Genomic DNA, 18,881 nt, shown 5'->3' on the forward strand with positions numbered 1-18,881 from the left:
AAGTTTTAATGGCTTTGAAACATACCATTGAGTTTCATTCTTTCACGCACAAAGGAGCTATGATAAAAAACAAAATGGACTGAATAATAGGGTGAGCATTCATTGGGGGTGACACAGAGATTCTGGACATTTTGCTGAAAATTAAAGAGTCCGAATGTTCTTTTAGATTTAAATAGAATTTAATAAATATATATTATTTAATTGTTGTAAAATGCTAATTTGTCCCTGTAATATGTCCTTGGCAAATGTGGACAACTCATTTTCAGGGTGTGCTTGCACCAATTTGACTAAAAGTCCATTCCCAACATTCATATAATGTATACTAACTGTATACTAAATGTATTTCACCTCTCATGGATGTACACACATTTCTGAAGGCTACTCAGTGTAGCCAGTAAAGGCAATGGTAGATATTTTAATACACTTTTAATAAAATTCAGAGCATGTTTCCTCACCTTTTGCACACTGCTCTCGAGTGTGTTTGTGCTGGAAAAAAAGTTTTGTGATTGTACCCAGCCCTGGCTTGGTAAATGGGAAAGAAACTAAGCATCTCAATCTAAAATGCCTCTGGCTTTTCTTTGCATCGCTGGGTGAGCCACAGCCAAGAAACGGGGGCCTTAGAATGGTGAAGAGACCTCTGCATGTTGAAAAACATGAGAAGACATGGGGATATTGCTCTATTCTAACTCTATAGGTGGGTAACACTACTTATTTTGTTTGTGGTTTTATATGTAATACTTAGTTTAAGGTGGAACTTACTCAAACCGCTAACGTTCCATGAAAGTAAACACAGAGGAAAAGTGCTACAAAACTAAACAGCTTGAGTTACAAATGAGTATCTGTGATAATTCAAACAGTGAACTTCAACCATCATCAGGCTGCAGTCACTTCTTACTCAAACACACAGTTCCACCTTAAAAGATGTGCAGTTCTTGAACAAAAACAAACATGAAGGGCAGTTTGTTTGAGAACAGCAGTTGTCCAATAAACCTATAAGGTCCAGAGGGAGCAGGGTCTTTTCCTAACCTCCTCCAAAAGTTACATAGTGCTGAGCCCAGAGCGGCAAAGAAAATGGCTCAATTCTCCCTATTAAAGCTCATTGGAGCATCACAATGTTTTTGAAACTGTAATTTTAAGGTCAAAATTCCTTTCAGAGTTCCTTTAATCTCAAATCCACTGAGTGACTGAGGTTTGGGCTCTGGGGTGGCCAGTCCATGAGACTCAGACTCAGCTTTATTGTCATTCAAACCATGTGATACAGTTACCCATGCTTAGTGTATAATTTACAAAGATAAATATAAAATAAAATACATTTTTATAACTGAAAAAAAAACATTAATATAAAAATGGTTAAAAAATAAAATATCGCACATCTGTCTGATTTACACATGATTTAAATATTCCAGATGTTTATGTAAGCTCTGGATTTGTTGTAATAATCAGATCAGGCTGTTTTTACATTTAATATTTGCCCTGAAGCTTTTACTAAATTTCATGTGAATAATTAGCCCATAAAAGCAGAAGGTCAGTGGGGTCAAAACTACAGGACGGAGCTCTAATTTAACACAGCATCACAGCAACAGAACACAAATGTCTACTGACACTTTACACCTGACATCAAAACGACATCCACACTGAAACCAGAGGAAGTCAACAAACAGCAGGGAGTGGACAACACATGAATGGTAATGGTATAAAGGGCTGCAGCTGGCCATTTTGATGGATTCAGTTAACTGAATGCGGCCTCAATATACATTTGACAGAACAAACACAGCAACTGTACCCACCTTTAATAACTCCTCACTTCTATGGCATTTCATTCCTCTCATAACTTCATAACATTCATTTCAAATCCATCATCACGTGTACTGTACGGGAGCCCCTGAGATGAATTTAGCCACCATTTGTGTTGGGGTATCATGTGTGGTCTCCTACCCTCCTCCAAAATGTGCCTAGTGCAGTTTCTGCCATGCTGAGCACTGAGTAGCAATGACAGAGACCAGAGACACTACTCTTCTTATTACAACTCAGTGGAACATCACAGTGATTTGAAGCTGTAACTTAGAGGTAAAAACATAACTACGTAATGTTACTTTAAGATATAATTAAGACATTTTCCAACAATCACTTCAGAAAACAAGCACAAAAATTATGATTCACCCCTGTTTTGTGGCTGATTTTTCCATTTTCCCAGTGCATCTTCTCAACCTGCCACTAACTGATATTAATCCTCATGTGACGGAGAACATCAGCTCACTTTCGCTCACATCAAGACGCACTTTGAAAAATCTTGTAAGCTCTAGACCTAGCCCTGCATTAATGTATGCATGAACTGTTATGAAACACGAGGGACATTAGGGACAGGACATGGGTCTAAAATTACTGATGTCAAGATAAAAAGAGCAGCTCATAAACAGCCTCCTCTTCATCTTCCTCAGAACAGACAGAGCTGGGTCGGTATCCTGCTCAGTGTCAAGGGTTTTGCATTTAAATGACCCTCCACATCAGACAGCCCTCTCCACTCTGGAGCACCCATCTCGGACCGGCGGGAGCAGAATGTAGACAGCAGGGGCTAAAGGCCTCGTGGGCATGGTCTGTGTCCATTTACACAGCTCTCTGAAAAAAACGTTAATTACCTTAATAGGTAAACATCCAGCTTCATCTCCATAATCAAGTATGTGTCTCAATGAAACACTTTGGAGCAGCTGCATATGAGCCTAAGGGTGTTATAAACCACCCAGGATTGGAATGGAAGGTAATGGAAGCCCATACTGTGATCCAGAGGTAATCATCCAACATCAGTACCTGACCCCAGCTGAGTTGTGATGGCTGATTGCCATCAAATATACACTGAAATGTTCTAGTATCCACTGCAAAGAATTTCTAGAGAAGCAGAAGTGCTAAATGTTCCCATACAGCCTTCCAAACTCGTTGAAATATAGCTGTAAATATAAGCGTTTCATCCACATCGCACACTGTAGAGCATCCGAGGCTGTTTCATGATGAAATGTTCATAATCAGTTTGGGATGTTCTTGAGAAAAAAGCCATTGCTAGCTGTGTCTCAAATGAAGATAGCATCCCACCTTTATCCCAGCTCTTAATTTCACTCCTGAATGGTTTGGAAAGAGGAATAGCATCTCTGTGTGACGCCACTGTGAGCGATTCACTGTAAGGGTCTTATTCGTGTTGGGGGTGGTGGGGTGGGATAAATCCATCTGCTCTAAAGCTTGCATGCCTCGCGGCTACAGATATAGCCCAATTAGTCACATGATTAGTCACACAGCCCTATCTGTACCTCCGCAATTAAACACCATCACCATATTAATACTCTACCCGCAGACTAAGGGGGTTTGGGGGGGTGTATATGGTTTACACTCCACATCCCAACTTAGCTGTGTCTGAATACTGTTACTCCAATTAATATAATTTAACTACGAACATCAACATTCAACTGAACATCAAACGTATTTCTTGTTCTGCTATATATATTTTGGCTGCTGCCACTAGGGGTCGCAACAGGGGATTATTACAGTGCAGTGCAAATATCAGCAACCGCCATTCATTCATTTGATTTCCGCTAGAATAACAAACAGAGTGTGGTCTCCTCTCTTCCCCTGCACTCACCGCCAGGGTTTGCGCTTTTAGGTAGCTTTGTTCTGATCTCTGCCTCTGTTTTGAAATTCACACCGGCTGTGTTTACTCGTCCTAAACACTCCTAATGAAGTGTGGAGGACAAAAGGAGTATGGGTTCCCCCACTGTGTGGGCTGAGTGTTTACACGATCGCGACAAATCCCGGCCATCCAGAGTGTAAACATTAGAGGGGGAAGGTGGAGTGGGGGGTCTAACAAAATGAAACACTTTCCCTGAATGCACAGCAATTAGAGAGGGACTGGAGAGTGAGATTGGAGTCTCACACAAAACAGAGAACTGCAGAGTGTTGACTAGTAAACAGGAAAACATAAACAAACACAGACATCTAAATAAAAAATGCGTTTCCTGAAGAAACAGCAGAGATTATGAAGATAACTACAAATCCCAGGTTGTTGCTATAATGCTGCTAGGCTTTAGATGATTGCTATACTATTCCAGGTAGTTTGCTAAGAGATTGCTTTAGTAATTCCGGTGGCTGAAAGGGTTTCTGTAGTGAGCAACTATGGGATTTTGAGAGTTTATAAGGGGCTTGTTAGTATGTTAGTATTATTTTTTTTGTGGTTGCTAGGAGTAGCTCTATGTGTTGAGCAGAGGCAATTGCTCTAAGACTGCAAGGGAAGCTCAGCTTCCCCCCAAAAATGTAAAAAAATAAGTGATCAAATATATACTGTTGTGTGTACATGTCATTGAATAATTATTCACTACAACACACTCAACTTTTGTTCAGAATCAGCTTCTTATCACTGGTAAAGACGCGGCTTTCCTGCAGTTTCACGGTGCTTTAAACAGTGAGGACGCTGAGCATCCACAGAGTTTAATAGCGAAGCAGCGAAATGAGACAAGCCATTAGATAAATGCTGGGCTTTGTCCCGCCCATCGGACGCTCAGCGTCTCTGGGGGTCTATGGGGCAGTGGGCTGCATGATGATTGGATAATCTGTCTGAGGCTGAATCCCTTTTTGATTGACAGCGAAATGAGCGAATCAGCGATCCTTTGGTGTAGAGATCCGTGGGAGCATTAAATTTTCATTCTGTTCTGAGTTGAACTGGAGACTGTCTTAATCCTCTTAGCAGCATTTTCTTTGTTAAAAACGCTGAGCTTGAGCTTCCCCTCCTTGAAAGACCAGCATCCGCCACTGGTGTTGAGGTATCCCAGGTTGTTGTTAGGTGTTGCTGGAGTCCATGTATCATGATTGGATCAGTGTTCAAAATTTTTAAGTAACTCTCAAAACTCAGCTATTCATTGCAAGCAGGAAGAAAGCACACGCTGCAGCAGGAACTGTGTAGATATCTCAAAAAAGTTAGCTGTAATTTGGCTTTTAGTAAAAAGGCAACAGCAATTTATTTGGCTCAATTTGGGCACATTGTTTTCCCTTACGTTTCACTATATTCAGACTCTGTAATGTGCTTTCACTCGTTCGGTTTCCTAAGCTCTTCGCTCTGCCTTTTACGAGCTTGACACAGTATATGTAATGTATATTTATTTATATATTTAAAACACCCACTTACCCCGATGGCTGTCAGAATAGGGACCTGGTAAATCCATTTGATGTTTCCTGCACTCAGCTCCCAGCATCTGAACGACAGAACAAACAAAAGAGAGAGAGAGAGAGAGAGAGAGAGAGAGAGAGAGAGAGAGAAGGCAAACAGAGAGACAGAAATAAGCAAGGAATACTTATATATATTATTGAAAAGTATGAATATCTTTCCCTCCCTCTCAGAAATCATTCACTCACCCAGTCTCACATTTATGCACCTATAGGTGCATTCTACACTAGGGGTGTTTTTCAGATGCTGTGCATCTCAGTGTTGTTTTTTTTTTATTAGAGATTTCTTGTCTCTCCTTGTCCCCCCTCCCTCAGCGTCAGAGCTGTTTTCAATATTCTCCAGCTCCCATTTGTGTTCATTTTCCCCTCACTTTGTTCCAGCGTCAGTAATCCTGTTAGTGTTGTTTACTGTCACTCTCTGGAGCTCTGAGGATAAGTGTCCAGTCACAGATGATCACGCCGCTCATTAGTGAGATATTTCTGAGGAGCTTTTAATAGACAGTCAGACAAAGACGTCTCATTGGACACTCAAATGTGCTGATTAGGATAGAAGAGCCAGGTCTAATCCCTCAGTGTGCCCACCTTTTGCCCACCCTTCGTTACAGCTTGTACTCTTTCCAGGAGATGTGCTTTGAGTTGGTTGCATTTTCTGCTCTTTGCCACACAGGTTTTGGAGCTCTGGACACTGAAGTGGTCAGTGCATTGTTCTGTGAATACAAGCTGCCTTTTTTTTCATGTTTTCAAGAGATATTTTTTAAGAGTCCATCTCTTGTGTTATGTGTACAAATTTGTAAAGTGTTTCAGGCTGGTAAAAGTGTTTTGGTTGTTTGTAAAAGTGTTTCAGGCTGGTAAGAGTGTTTTGGTTGTTTGTAAATTTGTTTCAGGCCCGTAAAAGTGTTTTGGTTGTTTGTAAAAGTGTTTCAGGCCGGTAAAAGTGTTTTGGCAGTTTGTAAAATTGTTTCAGGCTGGTAAGAGTGTTTTGGTTGTTTGTAAATTTGTTTCAGGCCGGTAAGAGTGTTTTGGTTGTTTGTAAAAGTGTTTCAGGCCGGTAAAAGTGTTTTGGCAGTTTGTAAAATTGTTTCAGGCCGGTAAGAGTGTTTTGGTTGTTTGTAAAAGTGTTTCAGGCCGGTAAAAGTGTTTTGGCCGTTTGTAAAAGTGTTTCAGGCCGGTAAAAGTGTTTTGGCCGTTTGTAAAAGTGTTTCAGGCCGGTAAAAGTGTTTTGGTTGTTTGTAAAAGTGTTTCAGGCCAGTAAAAGTATTTTGGTTGTTTGTAAAAGTGTTTCAGGCCGGTAAAAGTGTTTTAGTTGTTTGTAAAAGTGTTTCAGGCCGGTAAAAGTGTTTTGGTTGTTTGTAAAAGTGTTTCAGGCCGGTAAGAGTGTTTTGGTTGTTTGTAAAAGTGTTTCAGGCCGGTAAAAGTGTTTTGGCAGTTTGTAAAATTGTTTCAGGCCGGTAAGAGTGTTTTGGTTGTTTGTAAAAGTGTTTCAGGCCGGTAAAAGTGTTTTGGCCGTTAGTAAAAGTGTTTCAGGCCGGTAAAAGTGTTTTGGCCGTTTGTAAAAGTGTTTCAGGCCGGTAAAAGTGTTTTGGTTGTTTGTAAAAGTGTTTCAGGCCAGTAAAAGTATTTTGGTTGTTTGTAAAAGTGTTTCAGGCCGGTAAAAGTGTTTTGGCAGTTTGTAAAATTGTTTCAGGCTGGTAAAAGTGTTTTGGCCGTTTGTAAAAGTGTTTCAGGCCGGTAAAAGTATTTTGGTTGTTTGTAAAAGTGTTTCAGGCCGGTAAGAGTGTTTTGGTTGTTTGTAAAAGTGTTTCAGGCTGGTAAAAGTATTTTGGTTGTTTGTAAAAGTGTTTCAGGCCGGTAAAAGTGTTTTGGTTGTTTGTAAAAGTGTTTCAGGCCGGTAAGAGTGTTTTGGTTGTTTGTAAAAGTGTTTCAGGCCGGTAAAAGTGTTTTGGCAGTTTGTAAAATTGTTTCAGGCCGGTAAGAGTGTTTTGGTTGTTTGTAAAAGTGTTTCAGGCCGGTAAAAGTGTTTTGGCCGTTAGTAAAAGTGTTTCAGGCCGGTAAAAGTGTTTTGGCCGTTTGTAAAAGTGTTTCAGGCCGGTAAAAGTGTTTTGGTTGTTTGTAAAAGTGTTTCAGGCCAGTAAAAGTATTTTGGTTGTTTGTAAAAGTGTTTCAGGCCGGTAAAAGTGTTTTGGCAGTTTGTAAAATTGTTTCAGGCTGGTAAAAGTGTTTTGGCCGTTTGTAAAAGTGTTTCAGGCCGGTAAAAGTATTTTGGTTGTTTGTAAAAGTGTTTCAGGCCGGTAAGAGTGTTTTGGTTGTTTGTAAAAGTGTTTCAGGCTGGTAAAAGTATTTTGGTTGTTTGTAAAAGTGTTTCAGGCCGGTAAGAGTGTTTTGGTTGTTTTTAAAAGTGTTTCAGGCCGGTAAGAGTGTTTTGGTTGTTTGTAAAATTGTTTCAGGCCGGTAAAAGTGTTTTGGTTGTTTGTAAAATTGTTTCAGGCCGGTAAGAGTGTTTTGGTTGTTTGTAAAATGTGTTTCAGGCCGGTAAGAGTGTTTTGGTTGTTTGTAAAATTGTTTCAGGCCGGTAAAAGTGTTTTGGTTGTTTGTAAAAGTGTTTCAGGCCGGTAAGAGTGTTTTGGTTGTTTGTAAAAGTGTTTCAGGCCGGTAAGAGTGTTTTGGTTGTTTGTAAAAGTGTTTCAGGAAGGTAAGAGTGTTTTGGTTGTTTGTAAAATTGTTTCAGGCCGGTAAGAGTGTTTTGGTTGTTTGTAAAAGTGTTTCAGGCTGGTAAAAGTGTTTTGGTCATTTGTAAAAGTGTTTCAGGCCGGTAAGAGTGTTTTGGTTGTTTGTAAAAGTGTTTCAGGCCGGTAAAAGTGTTTTGGTTGTTTGTAAAAGTGTTTCAGGCCGGTAAGAGTGTTTTGCTTGTTTGTAAAAGTGTTTCAGGCCGGTAAGAGTGTTTTGGTTGTTTGTAAAATTGTTTCAGGCCGGTAAAAGTATTTTGGTTGTTTGTAAAAGTGTTTCAGGCCGGTAAGAGTGTTTTGGTTGTTTGTAAAAGTGTTTCAGGCCGGTAAGAGTGTTTTGGCAGTTTGTAAAAGTGTTTCAGGCCGGTAAGAGTGTTTTGGTTGTTTGTAAAAGTGTTTCAGGCCGGTAAGAGTGTTTTGGTTGTTTGTAAAAGTGTTTCAGGCCGGTAAAAGTGTTTTGGTCATTTGTAAAAGTGTTTCAGGCCGGTAAGAGTGTTTTGGTTGTTTGTAAAAGTGTTTCAGGCCGGTAAAAGTGTTTTGGTTGTTTGTAAAAGTGTTTCAGGCCGGTAAGAGTGTTTTGGTTGTTTGTAAAAGTGTTTCAGGCCGGTAAGAGTGTTTTGGTTGTTTGTAAAAGTGTTTCAGGCCGGTAAGAGTGTTTTGGTTGTTTGTAAAAGTGTTTCAGGCCGGTAAAAGTGTTTTGGTCATTTGTAAAAGTGTTTCAGGCCGGTAAGAGTGTTTTGGTTGTTTGTAAAAGTGTTTCAGGCCGGTAAAAGTGTTTTGGTTGTTTTTAAAAGTGTTTCAGGCCGGTAAAAGTGTTTTGGTTGTTTGTAAAAGTGTTTCAGGCCGGTAAGAGTGTTTTGGTTGTTTGTAAAAGTGTTTCAGGCCGGTAAAAGTGTTTTGGTTGTTTGTAAAAGTGTTTCAGGCCGGTAAGAGTGTTTTGGTTGTTTGTAAAAGTGTTTCAGGCCGGTAAAAGTGTTTTAGTTGTTTGTAAATGTGTTTCAGCCTGTTAAGAGTGTTTTGGTTGTTTATAAAAGTGTTTCAGGCCGGTAAGAGTGTTTTGGTTGTTTGTAAAAGTGTTTCAGGCCGGTAAAAGTGTTTTGGTTGTTTTTAAAAGTGTTTCAGGCCGGTAAAAGTGTTTTGGTTGTTTGTAAAAGTGTTTCAGGCCGGTAAGAGTGTTTTGGTTGTTTGTAAAAGTGTTTCAGGCCGGTAAAAGTGTTTTGGTTGTTTGTAAAAGTGTTTCAGGCCGGTAAGAGTGTTTTGGTTGTTTGTAAAAGTGTTTCAGGCCGGTAAAAGTGTTTTAGTTGTTTGTAAATGTGTTTCAGCCTGGTAAGAGTGTTTTGGTTGTTTATAAAAGTGTTTCAGGCCGGTAAGAGTGTTTTGGTTGTTTGTAAAAGTGTTTCAGGCCGGTAAAAGTGTTTTGGCCATTTGTATTCACAAGCTCCATTATTGTATCCAAAAGTAAGTGTGAGTGTTGGTTTAGACGATTTAAAGATGGATCAATGTTTGCCATTGTGAAACTATCGTATTAATTCTTAATTTTTAGGTTATTTCTTGTTGAATAAAACAACAATTGTCATTTTTTTAAAATTATGCAACAGTTGCCATAAAAAAAGACAAAAGTGCAGATGAGATTTAAATTTTGAATTACAATTATGCACTACACAAATGTGCTTTGTAGCCTTAATGCATGAAGCATTTGAAAGTAATGTACAATTAGAAGGGTCATTTAATCAAGGAAAGGCGGTCTCTGACTTTTGCACTGTTCGGGACACTATGAAAGCATCACCTTCATTGCAATGCAATGGGCAAGTTTCGAGCTGCTGGTTGTTAACAACAATATCCCATTAGATCTGCCATCACTGACAGCGACAAAGCTGTAATAGGTTACACTGACACCTGACACACACACACACACGTGACAGAGCGTGAACCAGACTAATATGACACTCAGGTGGTAAATAAGCTTAACAAGAGGCTTGAGAACAAGAGCATGATTACAGAGAATCTTTTTAAAGGCAGGGGAGCTTCACAAACGACCAGCGGCCGATGCAGCTGCAGGTGCTAATGGACACAGTGTGACCAGGCTTGGACACGTTTGGGGTACGAGGGATTAAAAATAAAAAATAAGCATGCTGAAAGAACAGATGAAGCCATAAAAATTAGCCACAACATTAAAACTCTCTCAGCTCCACTGACTACACAGGAGCACTTTGTTCTTCTACAATCACAGACAGTAGTCCACCTGTTGCTCAGCATACTTTTGTTTTACCTGCTTTCACCCTGCTCTTAATTGGTCAGAACCCCCATTGGACACCCACAGAGCAGGTATGATTTGGGGGTTGTGTCATGGAACACAACTTGTGTGGGTCGTCCTCTAGTCCTTCATCAGTGGATAGAGGAAGCTGGATATCTTTGGTTGGTGGACTACTTTTAGTCCAGTGGTTTAAAAGTTCCAGCAGCACTGCTGTGTCTGATCCATTTGTACCAGTACAGCACACACAATAACGCAGCTCCACCACCACCTCAGTGTCACTGCAGCACTACGAAAGGTCAACCACCCACACCCTGCCTGCTCTGTGGGGGTCCTGAGTGTTAAAGAACCGGATGAAATTTATGCAGGCAAACAAAGTATGCAGAGCAACAGATGGCAACAAAGTGCACCTGGGTTCCATCAGATAACCAGTCCAAACAGCACTTTTACTTCAGATCTGAAGCAACCACAGCTGATATTCCACTGGAGTTTATTTACTTTGTATTAACATAATTAGTAATGATCATATTTATTTTCATGTCCGTTTACACTTCATCAGTCACCAGTGGTCAGCAAATATAATGCTGCAAGAATGAATACCAACAGATCTCTCTCTCTCTCTCTCTCTCTCTCTCTCTCTCTCTCTCTCTCTCTCTCTCTCTCTCTCTCTCAAGGCTGTGATTCAATTAACAGAGTACCCTTTGATGTGCGGCTCTTATTGTGTCTAATATGCAAATGAGGGGCGGTCTCCGGCTCATTACAAAGGAACAAATCTGTAATCTAATGGCCGCCTTTCTGCTCCAATCCTCTTGGAAAGTGACAGACACTGAGAGCATGTGTTTTTCCGAGCTGGTAGAGTGTTGGGAAATTGTTTGAGGCGAGAAGTGTGGATAACAAGCTGTGATGCAATATGTTTATTAATATGAATGTTTGGGAATGCTTTTTATATCATTGCAGCCGTATCTGTAGGGAATTTATAATCATGGGATAATTCAGCGTAACGTACTGGTATAAGGCTTAATTTGTTTGACAAATTCTGGACATTTATATTTAATTCTGTCCAATAAATTGTGACACAGTGTAAACACCGATTCACTCTATAACCACTTCATTTTGATCAGGGCCCAGGGTCACAGTGGGTCCAGAAAACACTGGGCGCAGAGACATGCCATGGACTGCATTCCACTGCAATATTAAACACCACACACTCACACCTGTGACACAAGTGAAGAAACCCATGCAGACACTGGGAGAACACCCCACTCTCCTCACAGAGTTGTCTCCGGCTGGTGTCATATGTTACCCATTATATTTTCACATGTAAAGATACACATAGAGAGCGTAGGAACAGTGCTGTCACCTCCCTCAACATCCACAAGTGAGGCACCCTTGTGCAAACAGCTATAGGTGCAAACATGAGACACAAGCCGGAGCACCTGTGAGTCCTTGTTCTCCAAGGAACCCAAGACTCCCATGTGTGGAGCTGAGCTGGAGCAGGAAAACAAAACAGAAACCATGTGGAAACAGAAACATGAGACTGAGGAGCGTGAGGACAAGGACAACAACAACAAACAGAGACGGAACAGTTGGAGTTTAGGTGCCTTGCTCAAGGGCACTTCAGTTGTAAATGTTCAGGGAGGAAAAAACACTGTCCCCTATCCCTCATTGACACACATAACACTCCACTACACCACCATTCTTAAAATTAAATGTTCTTTGAGTGATGCCATAGAAGAACCACCGTTGGTTCCATAAAGATACGTTTAAATGGGTAAAAAACCTTAACATCCTTTTAAAGGTTCTTAAAGAAAATCCTTCACTCACACTTCATGGTTCTTTATGGAACCAGAAGTAGTCCTTCAATGGTATTTCCCAATGGACCCTTGTTAGCACCTTTGTTTTTAAGATTGTACATTCAAAAAACTAGTAAATATTAGTGTTGAACGTATAGGCTACTACTTAATGTCATTCTATGGTCCAAGACTTATCCTAAAATGGACCCAAGTTATATTTCTCTATGATATAAATGAGAGGAATTTTTGAAAGTCACCACTATGGAGCCCTGTGGCGTACAACAGAAAATCCCAGCTGTTTCTGTAAATGAGAAATTCAGCTTACACCTGGAATTCCTACTAAGGGCATGACGTTGATTCCTGACTAACATCCGTACATATCCATGCAGAAAGAGTTCACAATGACTGGGGTGCTGACATGAAGCTCACCTGGAGTCTGCGAGCGTTGCCCTGACGATGGCCCAGGCGGAGACAAAGAGCGCAGGAACACCTAAAATCAGAGGCATTTGTAAGATGTTAAGCACAGCGTTTGTGCTCTTTTCCATCACTAATGGCTCTTTTTGTGCATTTTGCTTTGTCCCAAATAAACCTCCTGTGCTAATTGATCACTGGATACATTTTTTAAACTATGGAGAGGCATCAGGTGTAACAAGCTGGAGCCGGAGGAGGTGGGGGCTAATTGCGAGTTCTTTTATTTCAATGTTTTGATGTAATCAAGGTCAGCGCACATGCAAACGAGGGCAACAGAGAGAAAGGCGTAATGGCCATTCAGAGAGAGGACTTGTTCAAACCTGCTGGAACAGTGTAAAGACAAAGAGCTGGGAGCAGGGATCATGAGAAATATGGGACCATGACTTATGCAGCGTATGGTGCTAAGGTCTCTAATGCCTTTTGTGTAAACGAATCATGAATAAAGGAGTGGAATACTTCTATACAAGTTAGAATAGCCAATTTTTTGAGAAATGTTAGAATAGCCACATTACAAGTGCTTCAAAAAAATAGCACATATGCAGTAGTTACACTGTTGTAACATAGGCTGTTCATATGTTACTACATGGTTAATTACAGACATTTAATATAAGTAGAAGCAGGGACACTGGAAAAGCCATGCATGAGTCTAAACTGTCAAAAAAAATATACAGTATAGGTACATTATTGTCACTAAATGTACAGCAGTGGAGTTAAAGTCCAGTTGTGTTCCCTAAAGGTTCCAGCAGAAGATGGGGCATCTGTTATCATTCTTTATAGAACAGTGTCAAGTAAAATAACCTAATAAAAGTCCTGAAGATTAAACGAGGCGTATGAAATCGACACAATTTTAAACTCTACAATTATAACAGAACAAGGTACACTGTAAAAATGAATTTTACAGTGGAAAACTGTAAAACCATGACAGTAAATGACTGTAAATGACAGTAAATGACTCTTTACTGTAAAAAATACATTATTTCACTGTTAAATGCACAAACCATTATGGCCGTTACAAGTTTTCAAGGACTGGGAGGAGACTCATTAGGGAGCTCCCAGCATGCCATGCTGCTGAATGAGTTTCTTTGTGTTTTTCTGTCTTTAAGACTTTTTGATTTTGGGTTGCATTGGGGTGATTATTTTGTGTATTTGTGTGTGTGTGTGTTGATGTGTGTTGGTCAGGAAAGTTCACCATCAGTCTGTGTTCAGAGTGCTGGAGTGTGGCGCCCAGATACTGCACATTTCTTTGGTCCTTTCAGTAGTACTTCCTTTTAAGGGCTGAATATAGGATGTGAGTCGACTATATCTAAATATGGCTATATCTCAGTCTCCATTCTCTCATTTGTCACACAATTTACATGTTAATTTTAGGTTTTTATCATAAATCAAATTTATGATTGCCAAAAAACCTGACCATATATTTACGGTGAAATTCTGGTAACCACAGCTGCCAGTTTCTTACTAATTTTACTTACTAATAAGTGCACAGTTATGTTCCCTAATTAATGTTACAAAATATGTGCCCTTGAGGGTACCACCACAGTGAGAGTTATTCCAACAATGTAGACGGCATAAAGTGTGGAGCAGCAGAATGGTGTTCTCTGAAGTGAAGTTTCCTCATTCTTTGCAGACTGAGGAAAGCACTGGGAAATCAAATGTGAGTCAGAGAGAAATCAACAGAAATAACAGCTTCTCCACACACAAATATCTCTTTATGATCTTGGGGTTTCACTGCACCAGAAGTATAGAGATGTTCCAAGCACACAGTGGCCCTGTGGTCTACAGTGTAAGCACAAAGACGGCTCATTTTTAATTGCTGTTCCTAAGAAGCTTGTTTTGAGAGATAAATGAAGGTTATCCTCACATGTTGTTTGAGCCCAAATTGAGCCCCAAACACACACAGGCAAATTATTGGATTACAAAGAGAAATATATTTATTTTTGGAAAAAGCAGGAGATTAACACAGATCTGGGAATGTGCAAGAATTAACTGCAATTCAGCAGGGACAGCGGATTGGTCTCAAGGTGAATCTACATATCAGACTCGTACAAATTAAACTAATCATAATCATAATTAATAATAATCTTAAATAACCTCCTACAATTCTTTACAGCACTGTTTCTCTGATTTCTCTTCGGGTTCCTGACAGAGGGTAACCAGCAGATGGGAGCTCACTTTGTGAATGTAAAATAGCCACAAATCCTAACACATCCTGACCGTTTTTCTCATACAGGTGTTACTGATATCTGCAGTGCTCCATTTTATTGCATGTGCACTACTTTTCGGAGAGCTTATTGTACAGTTATTCAACATTTCCCTGAAAACCAGGCTTGAAACCAAATTACTGATGTTGAACACTCAGAAAAGACTCGCACAGCGCTTATCATCTAAAGACCCAAACCACAGGTGCGGGACACACTTTATCTCCAAAGTAGTCTCCCCCATCCCACTCTAAAGGCCGATTTCTACTTCTGTGTTGAGTCTAAGCGGAGCATATGGCGTAGTGAGATATGCAGTAGTGTAATACACCTATTTTATACATTTTTGTAGTGCGCCATTTATGGACTAGGTCCTTGTTTGGGACAGAGCAGAGTTTACATGAGGTGCCAGGAAATGAACAAATACAAAGCAGCACATTTTTCCCGCGTGGAATTGCTTCTTGTGGAGTTTTTTTTTTTTTTTTACCTCAAAGACCTTCCTATTTTTCTTTAGTTTAACATTCTTATTCATCCCTGAAGCCCACATCATGTCTAAGGAAACTCTTGCTATGAACCTGCCACTGTCTGCGTTTCTGTGCGTGGAGGAGAAGAGTTAATGTTTTGTACTTCTTTGGTTCAACATAAACAATGTCTGTCCGATTACTGACCATTCACAGTTGCTGCAGTCTGTGTTGAAGCAATCCGTAGTTGCATTTCTGTAGAGGTGTGCCTCAGGCTGCGTAGGGTTGCCTATGATGTTGGGTCGATGTAGAGGGCTTCACTTGTTGCCTGTTGTGCTAAATGCTGGGTTTAGCTTTTCTGAGTCTTTGTAAAGGTTGCAAGGATTGACCTGTTCCTTCACTCACCTACGGACACTTTTGAAGTCATCAATCCACCTACCAACTTGTGTTGTTGGACCACAATATGATGATTAAATCTGGATCCCAAACACCACCCCAACTCATCCCAAAGATATTTAATGAAGTTCCACCGCTCCACTGCCCAATGCTGGCAGGCTTCATAACCCTGTTATCCCCCAATGAATTTCATCCCATGCTTTTCTAAGTAGGACACAGAAGCTGGGTATATACACAAGGGTGTCTGTGCCCACACTGGAAGCACTTAAAGTAACATAAAGAGACTACATCTTCAGAAACATATATAATCAAAGAAAAACAGAGAGAATGGTTTCATGAAACAAAGCAGTTGTTCTCTCCTGAATGGTCAGTTTAGCTTTAAAAAAAATGTCCTCCTACTGACCACAATTAGACTCATTCTTTCACAGGTGTTTACTTGAAGTTTTGGCTTTGTAAGGCATTCAGTCACGAAGCTCTATCATCTCAGTGAAAAGACAAATGTGTTTTCGGTGTGTGCGAGTTACGTAACGGTCTGCTGTGGCGGCGGACCTCATTAAAAGCATTGTGTGGAGTCAGTGTACAGTAACGAGAGCTGCATCGTTATAGCTACGCTCTTACTTTGACTTGCAAATGTCTTATCGCTTCCTCTCTGTGATTATGCAACTGGCACGACTGACATTGTGGTCTTTTTTTACAGCGTCTTCCTTACGTTGCACTACCCAGGGGCACTGATCAAGCCCACACACCTACAGCTAACACGCAGGGCTAAACTTTTCCAATAGGCCCATCTGCATATCAAAGCTGTCTGCATATGTGCTTTACCTGGAGTGGCCCATCAAACCTGAGTGACACGTAAATAAAGCGCTCTTCACCACGTTGACACTTCAAAGCAGTTCCAAATATCAAAACACACAGAAGTGCTCTACGGTGGCGCGTTCTCCAGAGTGGAGTGGGAAGAGTTCGTGCTTATAGTGGAAGTGAGGCTTAGGCCAGAACATGAAGTGCTATGAAAGATCTGAAATCTGATGTTTTTTTTATGCTGCACTTATTACAATGTAAATAAAATGTTATTAAATAAAATAACTTTAATAACTTGAAGATTGATGATGTGATAATAATAATAAAGTGATCAAATTGATACCTCGGTGCTATTGCATGTTGGAAATTCACCACTTGATTTCAAAAGGGTCTTGTGAGGTCAGAGTTGGGAGTTGGTGTTGCTGTGTTGTTGTGATACTGTGTTAAGCTACAAGAGAGCAACAGGGAATGAGAGGAGAGTGTTCAGAAACCCCATGCTGAGGTGAAAACTCTCTTAAAAAACCCTAAAAATTAAAACTAAACAAAACTAAATATTAAAGTAAACTAATGCCATTAAAAATAGCATATTTCACAAAATTAAACACTTCAGTAAATGCTCATGAACACATTATCATCACAAACTTTTCATATATATTGTTGCCCTCAGTTTAAAAACATGTATCTCGAAAATACTAGCTTTATAAGAGAATTGAATTTTTAGGACGTCAAAGTAAAGCATTTTATTCTACGTAATTTTGGAGCATTTCTATTGGTCTATTCATTTGACAGTGATATGTTACTGTACCAACATATCAGTGTTTTGTTTTTGTGCCACTAAATGCAACCCTGTGCCTTAATCCTAACCCCACACTTAACACTAATCCTAACCTTACACCTGGACCTAACAATTAATTCAACATTAGGGGGTTATTCATCCCTGAAGCCCACATCATGTCTGAGGAAATCTCTTGCTATGAACCTGCCACTGTCTGCGTCTCTGTGTGTGAAGGAGAAGAGTTAATGTTTTGTACTTCTTTGGTTCAACATAAACAATGTCCGTCCGATTACTGATCATTAACAGTTGCTGCGGTCTGTGTTGAAGCAATCCGTAGTTACATTTCTGGAGAGGTGCGCCTCAGGCTGCGTAGGGTTGCCTATGATGTAGTGTCGATGTAGAGGTATAAATTGGGCTTCACTTGTTGGCTGTTGTGCTAAATGCTGGGTTTAGCTTTTCTAAGTAATTTTGGAGCATTTCTATTGGTCTGTCCATTTGACAGTGATATGTTACTGTGCCAACATATCAGTGTTTTGTTTTTGTGCCACTAAATGCAACCCTGTGCCTAAATCCTAACCCCACATTAAACACTAATCCTAACCTTACACCTGGACCTCACAATTAATTCAACATTAGGGGGTTATTCCACAAAGAAGGATTTCTCAGCTAGCCAGCTAACTTAAGCCCAAATTCAGGCCTGTCCAATAGGAACGGAGCTGAGGTTGAAAACTATTGGACTGTCCTCAACTTTGGGCTTAAGTTAGCTGGCTAACTGAGAAATCCTGCTTTATGAAATATTCCCCCAAGCATCAAATTTACTCTAACCCCAATCTCAGGTGTCACACAAACACGAACCCTAAAACAGGTAGTGTTTAAAGCAGCATGAACATTTCCCACTTTATTTGAGCAGAAACGTGACACTGACACAGGTCCAATTTGGAAATGGCTATGGCTAAACAAGTGAAATCACCATAACGCACACCCTTGAGTGGTTTATTTCTATATCTGTTATGACCTCTATTAAGCTTTATACAGAAATGAGATCATGGACAAATAAGATAAATTGACAGTCTAGAACAGTTATTAAATATGGGACTAACTTATATTTCCTGATTATTCTCGCGACGTATTTGCCAAGACACAAATAAGTACAAATAAGTGTTGCTTTTCTCTTCAAATGACTCTGATCTCCAGATGCTCACATTTCTCACCAGGATCTGTGCATAACACGTGTCTGAGTGTCTCTTTTTTGTTTTATTCTGGTGTACAAGTACAGATTTACACAGAGCTCTTCAGAGACACGTGAAGAAGTAAATGTGCCAACTGTGCTCCTCCAGCCTCGCTATGATACTGCTTTAATTGCTTTCCATATAGAAATGATTGTAAGGCAGTGGTTCTTAGCCAGGTTGTGTTTTCCATACTTTCATGCAGGAGAAGTTTAATTATTAAATGAAGTGTGATACCACTGGGAGACCAGCTGTGTGAAAGACAAGCTAATATAATACTGGTTGGGGTTTGAAATGAAGTCTAAATTCAATGTAAGAACTTCCCTGGCAAGGCGACAGCAACAAGTGCCTTCACAGCCTCATATTTAGAGAATTACTCAAGCTGCTTCACTAAACTTCTAACTTCTACTTTTTAATTAAAAGGACTCAAACATCTTCCATGTCACCTTTTGGTCATCGCCCCTTAAACTTTTAAAATCTGTCCTCAGGAGTTACATTTTGTAAAAAAAAAAAAAAAAACTTTGAGTAAATGAGTGTCTTTTATTATTATAGAATATAAAAAAATATATAAAAAAATATATAAATATAAAAAA

At 39.9% G+C, this 18,881-nt stretch overlaps 1 protein-coding gene across 1 annotated transcript in view; it reads right to left on the minus strand.

Moving 5' to 3' along the window:
* LOC136684428 (parathyroid hormone 2 receptor-like) overlaps positions 1–18,881 on the minus strand; it is a 78,147-nt gene that overhangs the window by 12,427 nt on the left and 46,839 nt on the right. The window contains exons 8-9 of the mRNA XM_066659184.1: positions 12,396–12,456; positions 5,162–5,228 (exon numbers count right to left, since the gene is read on the minus strand). Of these exons, the coding sequence (XP_066515281.1) occupies positions 5,162–5,228; positions 12,396–12,456 (128 nt within the window). The remainder of the gene's footprint in view (positions 1–5,161; positions 5,229–12,395; positions 12,457–18,881) is intronic.

The sequence above is a fragment of the Hoplias malabaricus genome, unplaced genomic scaffold (assembly GCF_029633855.1).
Source record: "Hoplias malabaricus isolate fHopMal1 unplaced genomic scaffold, fHopMal1.hap1 scaffold_62, whole genome shotgun sequence".
NCBI classification, from domain to species: domain Eukaryota; kingdom Metazoa; phylum Chordata; class Actinopteri; order Characiformes; family Erythrinidae; genus Hoplias; species Hoplias malabaricus.